General features: G+C 40.9%; 1 protein-coding gene across 1 annotated transcript in view; it reads right to left on the bottom strand.

Annotated features, from left to right (window-relative positions):
* Positions 1-885: 885 nt before the first annotated feature.
* LOC116301886 (hemicentin-2) overlaps positions 886-16,995 on the bottom strand; it is a 79,422-nt gene continuing 63,312 nt past the window's right edge. Inside the window, exons 54-77 of the mRNA XM_089037134.1 lie at positions 16,490-16,819; positions 15,698-16,027; positions 15,102-15,431; positions 14,407-14,736; positions 13,402-13,734; positions 12,782-13,111; positions 12,205-12,534; positions 11,483-11,812; positions 10,817-11,146; positions 10,307-10,636; positions 9,814-10,140; positions 9,269-9,598; positions 8,512-8,841; positions 7,649-7,972; positions 7,205-7,507; positions 6,411-6,731; positions 5,378-5,707; positions 4,168-4,509; positions 3,339-3,647; positions 2,605-2,973; positions 2,494-2,522; positions 2,085-2,261; positions 1,712-1,859; positions 886-1,438 (exon numbers count right to left, since the gene is read on the bottom strand). Coding sequence (XP_088893260.1) covers positions 1,338-1,438; positions 1,712-1,859; positions 2,085-2,261; positions 2,494-2,522; positions 2,605-2,973; positions 3,339-3,647; positions 4,168-4,509; positions 5,378-5,707; positions 6,411-6,731; positions 7,205-7,507; positions 7,649-7,972; positions 8,512-8,841; positions 9,269-9,598; positions 9,814-10,140; positions 10,307-10,636; positions 10,817-11,146; positions 11,483-11,812; positions 12,205-12,534; positions 12,782-13,111; positions 13,402-13,734; positions 14,407-14,736; positions 15,102-15,431; positions 15,698-16,027; positions 16,490-16,819 — 7,043 coding nt within the window. The 3' untranslated portion in view covers positions 886-1,337. The remainder of the gene's footprint in view (positions 1,439-1,711; positions 1,860-2,084; positions 2,262-2,493; positions 2,523-2,604; positions 2,974-3,338; positions 3,648-4,167; positions 4,510-5,377; positions 5,708-6,410; positions 6,732-7,204; positions 7,508-7,648; positions 7,973-8,511; positions 8,842-9,268; positions 9,599-9,813; positions 10,141-10,306; positions 10,637-10,816; positions 11,147-11,482; positions 11,813-12,204; positions 12,535-12,781; positions 13,112-13,401; positions 13,735-14,406; positions 14,737-15,101; positions 15,432-15,697; positions 16,028-16,489; positions 16,820-16,995) is intronic.

The raw sequence follows: 16,995 nt of genomic DNA, 5'->3' as shown, positions 1-16,995 counted from the left end.
CGGGTTCTTAATTTCATACGCACCGTAAATAACCACGGTGACCGGGTAAGCAACTTCGTAGAACAACATGTCGATGCCCACCAGCGCCCCAGGACGCGTGTCCTTGTTTAAAACGAACAGGTCCTTCCTGCCAGACGCCCGTATTGGATTCCTGTCTTTTTCTATTATCCACTCGCCGTCTAAATACTTTATAAACGTCAACTCCAGGCGGTAATTACCTTCGGGCATTAAGTCAATTATCCTTTCTGCTCTTTCCTCGCTCATCGTCTCATCTGTATCTCCCTCCATAAACGTTGTGAAGGCAAAGTCGGCGTCTAAGCGGTCCAGCACCTGAGTTCGCAGTCGGCGCACAGTCTTGTTACTAATGCTTTTGATGGTGTCCATCTATATCTAAGGAATATTTTATCCTCCGTTTGCGACACAAATATTTTAACCTTCGCAAACATAGCAGCAGTAAGGAAATCTTCGCGCAACATATAACGGGACACGGGTAATTCCCGCGGGGGACGCTAGTGCAGAAACACGGGTAATTCCCGGGCGATTCCGAATGGTGATCGCGAGTCCCCCTTACTGCTGCTGATTTGCAAAAGAGCATGTGCGCAAGGTAAAAATGGCTTTGACAGTCTTAATGTTCTGGCGTTAGCAAAGTAAAGAGGTAGAGCCGTTTTCGTACGAGTGGAAAACTATTATTGTGATTGGTTAAATCACTGGAAGGCAATGGGAAGCCAAATTAATGTTACGGCTTCTTGTGCCGTGTACGTACTGCAAGTCAGTTCCGTACGATTCCCACTCATACCAAAACCGCTTTATGAAAGACAGAAAATACAGACTGACCGGCCGTTAGACCGGCCGAGCGACCGACAGTCATGCATATGAAAACCAGTAGAAAATAATTTGGTACTTTAAAAATTCATGTCTAACATTTACCGCGCGTTATCAACTGAAACATACTTTTGATATCTTTATACTATATCTCTTGCTCTATATTAACTACACTAATGTTAAATATACTATCATTAATCTTAGCTTGCTCTTTTACTGGAAACAATACTGGGAACCCTGTGGTTTTCATCACGTCACAGGGAGCTCAGTTAAATAAAATGAATTTACATGATGACTTTGAACTGGAACTTAAAAAGATGCGGCCATATTTGTTCAAAAGATAATTCAACATCTTCATTTTTGCTCCTTTGACCTCGTTCTGAAACGCACCAATGTGAGGCTACTAAGGCAAATATCAAGTGCTAATGCCCCAGTGGTTGTCGTTTGGCTGCTAGATTCTATTGTAATCAAATTTTCTGTTCGTTTTAATGGTCTGAAGAGATGAATATCGTTCTTTATCGTCCTCCACATGTCTCGCAGCACCAGACTCGATACGCTGTACATAAATTCCTATCTTTAATTTGTCTGCAGTAATTCACTCGGTCTTTACATATTCCTGTAATTGATTGAGATGGTGAGTTAGTAAAATGGCATACTGTGCTGTGTTAGTGCCAACCATCATCTATTATCATTATAATAGATAATAATTAATCATTATAATAACTCCCTACCAACACCATCACCGTCATTGAACAAAAACCATGCACAAAAAATTGTTATCTGATCGTCAACATCCCCATATGAATGAACACACCATAATGAGAAAGTAGTAAAATCAAGCATGCACCATGCATCAATAGTATTGAAGCTAACAGTTAGCCATACTCACTCTGGCCACATGGAGCTCTGTTGCAAGGTTCTGATTCGATGGGTTTTTCAGAGGGATTACAGAGTCCATCTGCTGGTAGTAAACTTTTATAAAACGCGCATTTTACGGTGCGCTTCCTGACACCATTGCCTCCACACAAAGCCGAGCACTATACAAAAGACAAAAACCACAGTTTATTGAGTACTGAAGTAAAGTGAAGAAAAAACTATTTTGTAAATCAATTTGACTGATGGACCTTAACCAACTTTAACCCTGCGTAACCTCATCCTGAAGCGCTTCATGCGAGGCTACTAGAAGGAAATCGTTCCAGTCGAAATGGCTGCCGCGTGAAAAAGGTCCATAGCACATTTATGAATGTTTTGTGCATACTCACTTCAGACCAAGAGGTTTTTGTCCAAATAGCTTCACAAGAGCGTGTTCGACACTTTTGTCTCGTGAGTGGGGCAGGTACTGCACTACAGTACGATTCAGGCACCGTGTTGTTCCTGTCATCCATGCAATCCACGGTTCTGTTAGCGTATCCTAAAAAGTTGCCATAGCAATACTGACACTGGAGATAAAATCATAAAAAAATGTGTCACATCTTTTTGGCGTTTTGGATAGTCCAATCAGTTTTCACACTTCGGGGCCATGTTGGATGACACGGAAATTGATCGTTTTTGAAGCGAAAGGAAGAATTCGCCATCTGCTCTCTCATCCAACATGGCTGCCGAGAGGTGATGATTTATTCCATTAAATGTTGATTTATATATATAGTAACAACACGAGGTTGATCAACTTACTTCACTCCACCGCGAGACTTTCCAGCTCCCTTTTAGAAAAATTAATACAATTAACATCATCGTTATCATCATCGTCATCAACAATAACAACAAGGTTCGCAATCCCCTTACCAACTATCTTGTCTCTGACGTGTAGCTCGAGCCCGCCGCCATCCTCACCAGCGGTATTCCTCACAAAACAGAAATACTCTCCAGTTTCTGTGTCGGAAATGTTCCGAATCATGAGAACTCCATCAAGCACGAGATGCTGACTATCATTCTTGACTTTCAGACCATTTCTCAGCCATAGAATTGTAGGCTCTGGTCTGCCCATCACAGGACAACCAATGATAATATTACCTCCCTTTTCGACCGCAGCCGAACGCATTCGTTGTCTCTTGACAGCAAGTTTGGTGATACTGGAATATCTAACGTACATGAATTTTGCTTTTCTTTTAAGGTAGGCCTCGCTGAAAAACTTGTCTACAATCCTGGGAGGAACTGTAGAAAAATAGAAAACAAGAACTGCATTTAAATCATGGTTACTTGCCATGCTATAGGTTAAAAAATCGCAATAAAAAAAGAGGAAAAGGAAAAAATAGGAGGAAAAGGAAAGCGAGGTGAAAAATGGGAGAAAGAGAATGGGAAGGGTGAAGGCGGTCATGGATTCAATCCTTAGACCCTCCTTCAAATGCAAGTTGTTTGCCTTCGCAAAAAGCAACTTCTAAATCCCAATTCGATCATGGAATAATCATTGAATGATCATGGAATGAGGACCACATGTTTGTTAGCCGTTGGGATATTAAGTGCTACCCTCGCAAAAACGAAAACCAAACAAAGGTAGATTTTTAATAGAATTCTCTTACCTAAAACTGTAACGTTGGTGCTCCTGTACGTAGTTCCGTATTTATTTTTACCAATACACGTGTAGTTCCCTTCATCTGCGAAGTCTACCTTTTTGATCTGTAGAGTGCCATCAGGGTAAATCTTCCAACGATCTCTGTTCTCGTTACCCACAACATTCCACGTGACTTCAGGCTTAGGTGAGCCGTATACTGTACAGCGGAGTCGCAAGGTTGATCCCCGGATGACTGTTGCCATGGTTTCGATTCGTTTGACACTGGGTCGAGTGAATTTTCTTGCAGCGGCCCAGTGGCCAGGAATGTCAGGAACAACTAGAAGGAAGATATATAATGATAAAATGGTGCATGAAAAAAATATTAATCTTTGAATTTTTTTAAAGGTTTCAGTCATTTAAAGTTTTTTAACAATAAGCATTAATTACGTGATAAATCGCTTTAAGACTCTGACAAACGTTCCAAACATTTGACCTAACATCCAGCCAACATTTGTTGGGTCAAAATGTTGGGTCAAAATGTTGGGTCAAAATGTTGGGTCAAAATGTTGGGTCAAAGTGTTGGGTCAAAATGTTGGGTAAAAATGTTGGGTAAAAATTTTAATTCAAAATGTTGGGTCAAAATATTAATTCAAAATGTTGGGTCAAAATGTTAATTCAAAATGTTGGGTCAAAATGTGGGTCAAAATGTTGGGTCAAAATATTAATTCAAAATGTTGGGTCAGAGTATTGGGTCAAAATGTTGAGTCAAAATGTTAGGTCAAAATGTTGGGTCAAAATGTTGGGTCAAAATGTTGGGTCAAATGTTGGAACTTGTTTGTCAGGGCATTTAGACGTACCTCCGACATTCAGGTGCGTGACTCCTTCGTCACGCCCCGCTATGTTGGTAGCCACACAAACATACCGTGCAATATCCACTTCTTTTGAACGCTGGATTGAAAGGTAACTGTCTTTATCAACATACAAGCGCTCATTCACTTTTCCTACTGGCTCCCAGTTCTTAGAGCCTTCGGCAACTCTGTACCACGCGATGTTTGGCGTGGGAACTCCGGTTGCCTCACATTTGATTTTGATTGACACTCCTTTTGGTATCGTTACCACGGCACCAGTCGTTATGGAGATAAGCTCGCGGATGTCGGTTACTTCAAATGATCCTCTGACATTGTTTATTACAGGTGGAACTGACAAAAAAATCAGAATCATATTAAAGGGGCACTTGGATGAAAATGGATAAAAATTGGAAATGACTTTAAACTTAGTTAAACGTATCTGTATGGCCCCAATAGTAACCAAGCAACGTACAGTGTAGCGGATAAAAATTATCAGTTTTATTCAGCATCTAAATTTGGACTCAACCCTATTGTTCTTTCTGCTTTTGAACCAAAATATCTCAATAGCAAGTGGCTCCCAGGCTAAAATGTTCGCTAATCTGGTTTACATAATCATAATTGAGTCATATTATCCTCATATACTTCAACTATTCGGACTTTCAAAAATTGGGGCGTTTTCATCCAAGTGCCCCTTTAAGAATTAGGACTTAATGAGAGCATACTAGCTATTCTTAAGTGAAGAAGCTGCAATGTTCTCTAGATCAGCTCCTGGGTCGATAGAAAGTTGTCCATATTGGCCAAGGTAGATTCAGGGATGACCAAGTGCCACAATTCATTATTTTCTACAATAAAGTACGACTTATCAACCATCCCTTGCGCTTTTATGAAAAATCCTGAATCTGCCTATTGCTGGAGTTTTTAAGCACAAGACCATACGAATAATAATAGATATTGGCAATCTAAACCTGGTCCTCTTTCACGCAACGGCCATGTAAACATCCTGGGAAATTAGCGCATGAGTGCGATCCCTGTTATCTGGGGGGAAATATATTGATCCAGTCAACTTGGCTGCTGCGTGAAAAAGGTCCATTAGAAGTTCTTATGATTTATGATTTTATATAGCGCCCTTTTCCATATGGATATGATCAAACGCGCTTTACAATGAGTTATGATTACAATGATTTCAATGAATTAAATGAGGCTACAGTGAATTACTTACTTGCTACTATAAGATCCATGGTTGCAAAATCCGTCCCAGCACGGTTAAACGCAGTACAAACGTACGCTCCATCGTCCGAAAACTGGACATCGGTGATCGTCAGCTCGGACTTGTCATCATTCAGTTTGTACTTGTCATTGGCAACTACAGGTCGTCCATTTCGTTGCCAGGACAACGCAGCACGTGGTCGCGCAGTGACTGGACACCTGACTACTACAGTGGTGTTTAGTGTTGTGATCAGTTTGGTACCTATGGGAACTCGGATCGGGTTGGTTTTGTCGAAGTTCTTGATTTCTTTCTTGACGGAGTTGATGGTCGGACGAAGAAGTTCTACAACACGTTTTGATTGAGGAATGAGAAATGAAGACGACGAAAGTACGAAAAAAACGGAGTATCGACTGTTTGACGAAGACCTTCGGCGAGATGTTGTGTAGGTATAATTAATTCGGTGCAAGCAATCGGAAGTTATAAGCGAAGATTAGGCGAACAATCATTGATCAGTTAGCACATACTTATAGGTTATAGAAAATATTCGAATTGTCAGTAAAAAGTTAAAAATACAATCGGAAAAACAGCAAACAGGCATGCATTACGAACAAAAACGAATGATGATCGAACGATTATTGATTAAGAAGTACAGTGACACATGCGAATATTGATGAATGATAAACAAACGAGCAGTTATCGATCAACATGTTTGCTGGATCATTAGCATCGTGCAATTAAAATAGCCAAGTATGTCTGGAATGTCGGGATGAAAGCCAATAAATAAGACCTTATGCAAGAATTACGAAGAGAGTTAAAATTTAAATAAAAATAAGTATACACTGAATCAAAATGTCGACAAATTTGAATAATTAATGTTCTGTACTGACTAGCGACTGACTGGCCTCTCATACATGTGAAAACGCTTCTATGTTTCCACTTGAAAGCTAGGCTAGTCTGTTGCTAGTCATCGCAGAGCCATAGTTATTCAAATCGATTCGGTGTATAAGATGGATAAAACATCAATTTCTCAGAGGAATTTTCTTACCTCGGACCAATAGTTCGGATGTCTCTACTGCCTCGCCCACCACGTTTGTCGCAGTGCACGTGATTTCTGACGTATCCGTCGGTCTCACACTAAATATCTTTAATGTCATACCATTAATGACATAACGGTCTCTGCTTGCGAGGGGTAAACCAAACCTGGTCCAACTGATTTTAGGTGTTGGGTGCCCTGTGGCATTACAGATAAGTAAGAGCGTGGATCCAGTCAACATTTCAATATCTTTTCCGATGAGGGATGATGCTGATTTCACTGCGTTGAGAACGAGTTTTGAGCTTGCTTTGTGGATTACTGGACTGACCGGTTCTAAGGAAAATTTAAAATAATAAATAGATGAGAATAATAAATAGGTTCAATATTGGTCGCTTGATGACTTTAGATCCCAGTCAAACAAGGCTAGTTCAACGAGGGACCGTAAGAGCACCATCCCGAGGGAAAGGGCTCGAAAATGCCCTCAATAGACCTCCTCGGCTAGGGCGTAATGTTCTCCCCTTTCAGACCACGTGTCATTCTCTAGAGTATATTTTTTTTGTTTAATACTTGCGCTTGATTGTACAGGAGAAGACACATGAGTATGGATACAACTCAAACAAAGAATCTTATTCTCAAGGGAATGACATGTGGTGTGGAATGGGAAATCATTTTAAAAGCTCTAGCCGAGGATATAATGGTGTGGTTTTCGAGCCAAAGTGTAGGCCCTATTTTTGGAGCTCAAAAGGTCCTCTCTTTTCACTCATCAATCTATTTTAAGTAACATTCCAAGCATCCACCAAACAAACCTGTAATATTGACGAAGGTAGACGCGTTAGCTTTTCCCGCCACGTTACTAGCAATACACGTGTACTTTCCAGAATGAGTTACACTGACATTCTTCAGTGACAGCATCGGTCCCTTGACATCTAGCATTTTCCCGCCATTCATCCATTCAATACGGGGCGGGGGCATACCACGGGCTGTACAGTTAAGATTAATGTTGATGCGACTGAGGGATGTCACTTGACGACCGACATTGACATCGACTGGTTTCATGTCAGATGATTCGAAATCACCATTTGTTCGTTGTATGACTGGAATTTCGGCTTCTGTTGGTGAAAAGCAACAAATAAATATTTTTACGGTATTGGCAATATTGGTTAACCTTTATCATTCGGTACGGATGTCATGTCTTGGAAACGCGTTTTCCCAAAAAATCGCAGACGAAAAGAAGTATTTTCTCCCCTTACCAGTGACTGTAACTGTCGACGATTTTTTGTCCTCTCCAAAAATATTTGTAGCCGTGCAGACATATACACCGCTATCATACTCCTGCGCCTTCTCTATGACCAAAGTATTGTTCCTTAAAACCTCGTAAAATTCTCCCGGCTTGACCAACTGACCGTCTTTTCTCCACGTTATCGTGGACCGAGGCACACCGCTGGCCTTACAGTGTATGGATATCGTGGTCTCAGCAAGAGCATTGACGTCAGCACCTACGTCAACTGAGATCGGTGCGTCTACGTCGATTTCTTGTTTGGTTTGAGCGACAGGGATGCTTGGTGACTGTGGAGCTGGTAAAATAGATAGAGGATATTATATGGCGAAATGGCGAAGGTAAAGATGGAAGAGAGAAGCAAGGGTCGTAGGTAAGCAAGGAGGTAGGTAGTTAGGTAGATAGGGATGGATGGATGGATGGATGGATGGATGGATGGATGGATGGATGGATGGATGGATGGATGGATGGAAAGATAATTGGAATGGATGGATGAATAGAAAGATAATTGGATGGAAGAGGAAAGGAGAAAGGAGAGCAACTAATCGAGCAAGCTTAACAACGAGGTAAAAAAACAAAAGATAAAGGACAGCTAGATTAAAGAATAAACAAGTCAAAAATATAGAAGATGAAATTATTCAGCGTGTCGCACCCAAAGTAAGGGAACCGGGGAAAAATCTGAGTTCCTGATGGGAATTGAATCGATGGCCATCAGGGACTAGGATTTTTTGTCAAGTTCCCTTATTTTCGCTGTTACACGCTGTATAAAGTCATGTCCTTTTTAATAAGAGCGAAAATTATTCTACACTTGTACAAAAGTCAAATATATTTCCTTACTTAAGATCGTAACAAACGAGTCCTCCGTATCTCTTCCAGCAAAGTTCATGGCAACACAGGTATACCGACCACTATCCTGGGATACAACTTCACGTAATGTAAGGCTTCCCTTCTGATCAATGACAAGCTTCACCCCAGGTATCAGTGCTCTGCCATCTTTTAGCCACGTGATAAGAGGTTTTGGTATTCCAGTGGCGTTACACGTTATTGTGATGGTACTACCGCTGAACGCGGTTATGTTGTCACCAATCGTCATGACAACGGGAGCTATTCGTTCTGATTGGATGTTCTGACTGCTAATCGGTTTACGTATTTCAGGTTCGGAAAAGGCTGTCGAGGAAGAAGACTCAGTATTAGTAAACGGTTGTTGGATCTAATTAAAGTATGAGGGCAAGACTAGGTGACAATAAGCCTGAAGCGAGATGACGTTTTGCCCCCGACTCTATACCATAATAGTTTTTAAAATTCTTTCATATTAAAATTTTTGATTCCTTAGAGAATACAGGAACAATAGTCATAATTAAAGAACAAAAGCAGTGTGAAAAGGATTAGGGTCTAGAGACAGGGGTAAAACGTCTTCTCGCTTCAGGCCTATAGACTAGGTCTGAGACACGACAAAAATATATGGAAAATGAGGCGTATACTAATACACATACCACAACGCACCAAATATCTTATTTTCCAGATATCACCCTTCGCGTTGCGCACTTTCCGAAATACCAAACGCGCATGCTATAAATCAACTCCATATACTTACTAACAACCGTCACTTTAGACGAAGCTCTGTCTTCCCCAGCAACATTCTTTGCTGTACAAGTATACGTTCCACTGTGACTCAGCTTCACGTCTTTTAAAGTCAAAGTATTATTCTTGTCGATCTCGTACTCTCCGCCCGTGCGTAGGACAACACCGTTTCTACTCCAGGTAAGTTTGGGTTCAGGTAGACCACGTGCTGTACAAGTGATGGATATCTTCTTGCCTGGTGGGGTTCTGACGTTATCAGAGATCGTAATTTTCTGGAAAGGTTTGTTTCCAATGCGGATATTTCTGCTAACTTTAGGTACCAGTATGATTGGCTTCCGAGAAGCTGAGAGAAAAATTACGAAATGAAACAAAACTTAGTCAAAGACTCGTTTAAGTAAAACAATTTCCAAAATGGCATCTAAAATAGTCCCATCATACACTGCAATGCAAACTAGGCACAGTTTTTTCATCAACTCGGAATGGCTGATAAGACCAAATTTTATACATATCCACTGTTTGGGGTTCCTGTGTCATATAAGAATTGAGAAATGTACTTACAAACTACAGTTACTTTCGAGCTGGAAGTATCTTCCCCATCGATATTTCGCGCCTTGCACGTGTATACCCCGCCCTGTTCTGGGGTGACAGCCAATAACAGAAGAGTATTATTTGGAAGAACACGAGCGTTATCTTCTGGCACAATCTCCCGGCCGTCTTTATACCACGTGACAGATGGTTTGGGTATGCCATCAGCGTTGCACGTGATTCTGATGGGTGTGTTAGGAATTGTAGTTACGTTGTCGCCTGTTTTTATTGCCTTTGGTCCACCACCACCAACTGGGATGTTTTGAGAGTTAGTTTCGTTGATGGATGGCTTCTTGGAATCTAAAAACGATTGAGAATAAAATTTGGGATCAGTTGGCTATCTTGGTATCATCAATCTATCCCCTTGTCTATTGTCAGACAATATATCTGTCAGGCAGTCGATCGGTCGGTCGGGCGGTCAGTCAGTCTGACGATCTATCTCATGTCTATTATAAAGTCGTCTCACCTACTACAGCAACATTTGAAGATTTGCTATCTTCTCCATTAGAGTTGAGTGTCGTACAGGTATATTTTCCTTCGTCTTCCTTATTTGCCTGTTTTATAAAGAGAGTACCATTTTCATGTACCACAAAAGTATCCCCAATCGTAATGGGCTGTCCATTTTTCTTCCATGATATGGTTGGTTTTGGTATTCCACTTGCTGGACAGTCGATACTGATTGGTGTATTAGTCAGTGCTGTGACGTTATCTCCGATTGTCATGTTGATCGGGCTGCGATCTTTAGGAAGGATAGATCGTGGTTCATCGGGTCGTTTGATTTTTGGCTTCATAGGATCTGATTTTCAACAACAACACGAAATGAAATTCGATTCAAGCTAACACTTCGATTGGCGGAAGCGAAACTTTCTTGGAAACTCTTGGGCAAGTGGCATCATTTTCATGCTTATCGCCACCAATGTCCTTCGCAGATATAAAATATAAGCTGTACAAAACCTTCGGAAAGGAATATACTTACCCACAGTATCAATCATCGATGTTTTACTGTCCTCTTCATTCTTGTTTCTCACCGCACACTTATACTCCCCCCTTTCTTCTCGCGAGGCTTGGACGATCAGTAGCGAGCCATTCTCATAAACGACATACCCACTACCAGACCTTAATTCTCGGCCATCTTTTGTCCAGATAACCTGAGGTGAAGGAACTCCAGTGGCCAGACAGTCTATGGTTATCGGCGTACCGGTCAGAGCAGTCACGTTGTCGCCTATAGTAATATTAACGGGACTACCATCACCAGGGGATACGGAGCGTGGTTTGTTTGGTCGAGTTATCATTGGTGTTGTTGGTTCTGAAAAAAGGCATACCATTGGAATCAATCGATAAAAAAATATTTGTTCGCTGTATTCAGATTTTTTTTTTCTTTTTACGAGAACATTGGTAATGGGGAGTCAAGGGTGGCGTAGCATAAGTGCACTCGCCTCTCATCTCTAGGGTCTGGGTTCGAATTCCTGGACTCGGTATCACATGTGAATAGAGATTTTTAAATCCCTCCCCTTTGGGGTTTCCGGCTTTCCTCACCCAACAAAACTTTACACGCTAAATTCCAATTCGTTCCGTGACTTAGTCTCAAAACCTCAGGTTTCTACAAGCATGGCCAATAATCTACTAGTCTATCTACACTTACTCAATACTTTAACATTTGTTGTCACACTGTCTTTCCCAGCGATGTTGGTCGCAAGACAAGTGTACTGCCCCTTGTCAATAGCCTTGGCCTTCTCGATAACCAGAGTCCCATTATCAAGGATTTTGTACCCATCTCTTTCAACAAGCTCAAAACCGTTCTCTCTCCACGTAATGAGTGGCTTAGGAGTTCCAGAAACAGGACAGTTGATGGAGATTTTGGTGTTTGCAATAGCTATGATGTCATTGCCAATGTCTACAGACACTGGGGCTCCATCTTCTGATGTGATGTTTCGAAGATTCTTTGGTCGCCTGATTCTAGCTGCTTCCGGATCTTGATATGAGAAAGAGAGAAAGAAAGCAAAGAATCAGATAGTATATATAATTCAAAATATAAACTTGAAAAAGCAAAAGGAACATGCATTGGCGTTTATTTGAACTGGAATATTACGCAACAAAAAAGCATTTAATAGCGTATCATTTTGTAGGAAAAGGGGTAGGGATAAAATTGAAAGACAAAGAAAGAATAGAAAAGAAAAAGAAAGAAAAATTCAGAGGGAATTGGACTGAAAAGTAATGTAAGAAAAGGAACGTAACGCAACTCCATCCCCATTGTTGCACGCTGCCGCACAAACCCCAAAAAACAACTACTTTCTAAATTTAAAACTCCTTTCTTTAGTTTTCCATCAAATTTGCGCGGTAAAAAAACATGAAAAGAATATTTACCAACAACATCCACAGTTGATGTCTTGTTATCCTCTCCGTCAACATTCTTCACTTTGCAGGTATATCTTCCTCGCTCCTCAGGAGAAGCGTTTTTAATCACGAGGGTACCATTATCAAGAACAGCCACTCGACCCCCCTCAGGTACAGTTTGTCCGTCTTTAATCCAAGTCGTTGTAGGTTTGGGTGTGCCAGTTGCAGGACAGTCGATAGAGATATAAGTGTTGGTTAAAGCAGTGATGTTATCTCCAACAGTGATATTAACAGGGCGTCGGTCAGGTGGGCGGACGTCACGGGGCTTGTGCTTTGCAGCTATTTTAGGTTTCTCTGAATCTGAAATTCATTTAAAATTTGTGAATTTCAATAACTTGTTGCGTTAAAGTTTGTACAGGGCATGTACACGATGCAAGATTCCGTGACTCTGAAATGGCTTCCAATAAGAATGGTTATGGGAAACATACAGTACTGATCACGTTACGACATTTCGTAACATTGAAACACGATAAGTTGCGGTATACGGCTGCAGTACGGTCATGAAAACCTCTCTATTTGACTTTGAAAACTTGGAAGCATATCTTACCGGTGACATTAACCGTAGAATTTTCACTCTCCTCCCCGTCAACGTTCTTAGCAACACAAGAATATCTTCCCCTGTCGTCAGCAGACGCCTTCTCAATCACCAGTGTCCCATTCTCAAGGATTACATATCCACCCCCAGGGATCACTTCTTGACCATCCTTTCTCCATGATATCTTTGGTTTTGGTATTCCACTTGCTGGACAGTCGATACTGATTAGTGTATTAGTCAATGCTGTGACTTTATCTCCGATTGTAATGTTGATGGGGCTGCGATCTTTAGGTACGAGGGTCTGGGGTTCCTTTGGTCTTGTGATTTTGGGTTTCTTAGAACCTGAAGCAATAAAGGCAATAAATTTCTTTCGTTAAATAAAACTTAAAAGAGAAAAAACACACATACCATGGCCTAATTATAAGAAATGTTTGCATACAATTCTCAACTCATTCTTGATATTTTGAGAGAGCAACAGTCTCTTTTCCAATTCAGTAAATAGCACTGTAATCCTTTACTACAGACTCGTTTGTACAGGTTCACAAAAATAAACAACGAAAAACGAGTCTGTAGTCATCAAAACCAGAGATATGAATCAAATGAGAGAAAGAGAGGACTATTTCATTACTTACTGGCAATGCCGACCGTGGAGGAAGCGTTATCTTCTCCTTTCTTGTTCTTAGCTACGCATGTGTATTTTCCTTGGTCCTCTAGTGATGCTTGTGCAATCAAAAGCGTCCCATTCTCAAATACTGAGTACCTATCGTCCAACTGATCAAGTGCCTTGCCATCTTTCATCCACGTTATAGTTGGCTTTGGTGTTCCAGTAGCAGAGCAGACGATTTTGATTGGTGTATTGAGTAGTAAAGTGACGTTATTACCGATTGATATGTTGACAGGCTTGCGGTCTTTTGGAGGGTGTGTTCGGGGCTCTTTCGGCTTGGAAATGTGCGGCTTTTTGGGAGCTACAACAGACAGCCAAGCAAGAACACATCTTAACAAACAAACGTTTAAAGACGCTGAAACTCTTCTTTTGTTTCTGAATTCTGCATTTTAATAGAGGTTTTATTTTGAAAAATTTGGGATCGCGTTGACTGACAACTTTACGTCGGTTATCTTGGAGGGCAAAAAAAGTCGGATTTTTAGCTTTTGAAAGGGTATGGGTAGTCGAAATGTATAGCAAAAAACACACCCAAGCTCTAAAATTTGATTTATAGTTCTAGAGTCTTAATTTTGGGATATTTTTTATTTTGGAAAATCAGGAACCGCGCATAGTTGGACTGGACTGGACGTCGTTTAAGTGGATCGTGGATCGAAGAATTGCTTTTACCCCGGATTTGCGGCTTTTATCCTATAATTTGTATTCTATTAATCATGCATAGTAATTTTATGATGAAAGTTTGCAAAACAATCAAGATTTTTTTTCATCATGGTCGCATAAAAATGTGCCCAATGTCTGACCATTCAGAAACAGTCAAACACTTTTGGACTTTCACGTGAAACCAAGGTCTATTGAGTGTGATCGTCAGGCAACGCCCACTCCCTACTTAGGGGAGTAAGTGTTTACTAAAAGTGGCTGCGCAGGAGAAGAATATGATTCATGCACTGATTGAGTTTGATATGAATAGATTGCTTACCAACGGCCAATACTTGAGTTATTTGGCTCGTATTTCCAGCAATATTCTCCACTGTACATTTGTAAGTACCTGACTCATCAAACGATATTTTCTTGATGATCAATGTTCCATTGGGTAAAAGGAAAAAGTTTATTCCCAGCTTTATCTTCTCTCCGTCTTTACTCCAAGAATGGATTGGTTTTGGTAAACCAGTAGCGGGGCAATGAATAGTGAGGTCAGAGTCGGTAAGAACAGTGACGTTGTCACCAATTGTTGCATTGGCGGGGCCTTTGCCGTTGGGAGGAATGTTACGAGGCGTGTCTGGTCTGGTGATTTGAGGCTTTTCTTCGTCTAGAAAGAAGTAGTTTAAAAACATATTAGTTAAGACCATGATATTCCCACTTTTTAAGATGTCCCTTTGTGAATGATTGCTAGTCAATTTATACTTTATCCTACTGTTAGTTACCATCCTTCTCATCCATCCATCCATCCATTTATTCATGTATCTTGTCACTTATCCATTTATCCATTTTCTTAGTTCTCTTTTCTCCCTTCCGATCCATTTATTCCCAGTCATCCTTTATCCACTTTCGCTTCACTCTTTCTCTCCTTCCTTTATGCTTTCATCCCTTCTCTTAATTCTATCATTTTTGTCCTTCCCTCTATCAATCCATCCCCATCCTCCTTCCCCCCACTTTCCAATACTGGGTACCTACCGACAACTTTAACGTTCGTCGAAGAATTCACTTTTCCGTTAAGATTTTCAAGAACACAAGTATATCTTCCCCTGTCTTCAGCAGACGCCTTCTCAATCACCAGTGTCCCATTCTCAAGAATCACATATCCACCCCCAGGGATCACTTCCTGACCATCCTTTCTCCATGATATCTTTGGTTTTGGTATTCCACTTGCTGGACAGTCGATACTGATTGGTGTATTAGTCAGTGCTGTGACGTTATCTCCGATTGTCATGTTGATCGGGCTGCGATCTTTAGGTACAAGGGTGAGGGGTTCCTTTGGTCTTGTGATTTTCGGTTTTTTTGGACCTATTCGGAAGAAAAATACAATTATCAGTGTGAAACATGATCCGCCATAGGCTTCGGCGTAATGTTTTACCGTTTCAGTCGACGTGTCGTTCTCTAGAGTATCACTTATTTGTTTAACGATTGTGCGTGAGATGAAACATGAATATGGATACAACTCAAACAAAAAATCTTATTCTCAAGAGAATGAAACGTGGTCTGAAATACTTAATACACCAAAGCCGAAAAGGTCTACTACCATAAACATAGCTAACAATAGCCCTACTTACTGACAACATCCACCACAGATGTCTCATTGTCCACTCCATTTTTATTCCTGACAAGACAAGTGTACCTGTCCTTATCCTTCAGTGAAGCCATTTTTATCCACAATGTTCCGTTATCGTAAACCACATAACTTTCCCCAGAGCTCAGTTCTTCCTCATCTTTTTTCCAAGTTATCATTGGTTTTGGAATTCCACTGGAAAGGCAATCAATACTAATGGAGGTGTTGTCTAGAGCAGTCACGTTGTCGCCTATCGTCATGGTGACGGGGCTGCGATCACGTGGTGTCTTGGTGGTTGGCTTACTTGGTCTCGTTATTTTAGGCTTCTCAGGTTCTACATAAAAAATAGTATAACAGATTAATACTCATCCTTGAAGTAAATGTCTCTAATACAGACTAGATTGCACACGAGTGTAAATAAAACACACTTAGTTACAATTCGATCTGTACGTTAGCAGTGCCCTGACTTAGATCACTCAAGACGGTTTACGCATGAAAAATTTGAAGGTTTGTCAACGAGTAGCCGGCAGTAAAAACATGCGAGTCTGCGCATTTAGCCAATATCTAAAAAAAGCCTTGAATACAAGATGCGCCGATGCTGGTGAAGTTGTCAGCCATGAGAACATCACACCACGGCCTGAAAATGTTCATTCATTGCAGAAATACTGCTATAATCTACATGTCTCTAATATCCTGATATTGCACAAGCAACCGGGTACGTTGCATGGTATGTCCAATTCGTCAAAATCAAATCTATTGAATTTATTAATTACCAAAAGGTAATAGCTAAACTTACCCACAACATCTACTGTCGTCGTTCCATTGTTTGATCCAGCAATATTTTCAACTGTACAAGTGTAGGTACCTTTTTCATTCCCTGACACTTTCATGATAACAAGTGTACCGTTTGAAAGAAGAGAATACTTCTCTACTAAACTGAGTTCTTTGCCATCTTTACTCCATGATATAATTGGTTGCGGTACTCCAGTGGCAGGGCAATCAATGGTGAGGTCAGATTCAGTAAGAACAGTGACGTTGTCACCAATTGTTGCATTGACGGGACCTTTGCCGTGGGGAGCAATGGTACGAGGCTTGTCTGGTCTGGTGATTTGAGGCTTTTCTTCGTCTAGAGGGAATTGGTTCAATAAAATCCAAAGTTAAAATCCAAATACTTCTACATGTCTCTTGGTGGAAAATTGTTAGTCAATCCATGCATTATCATAATGTTACTTGCTATCCTTCCCACCCATCCATGCATGCATGCATGCATGCATGCATGCATGCATCCATCCATCCATCCAT

Source organism: Actinia tenebrosa, unplaced genomic scaffold, assembly GCF_029948245.1.
Source record: "Actinia tenebrosa isolate PJP-AT-01 unplaced genomic scaffold, QUT_ActTen_1.0 PGA_scaffold0__85_contigs__length_37466705, whole genome shotgun sequence".
NCBI classification, from domain to species: Eukaryota; Metazoa; Cnidaria; class Anthozoa; order Actiniaria; family Actiniidae; genus Actinia; species Actinia tenebrosa.
This window is presented reverse-complemented; position numbering and strand designations above follow the sequence as displayed.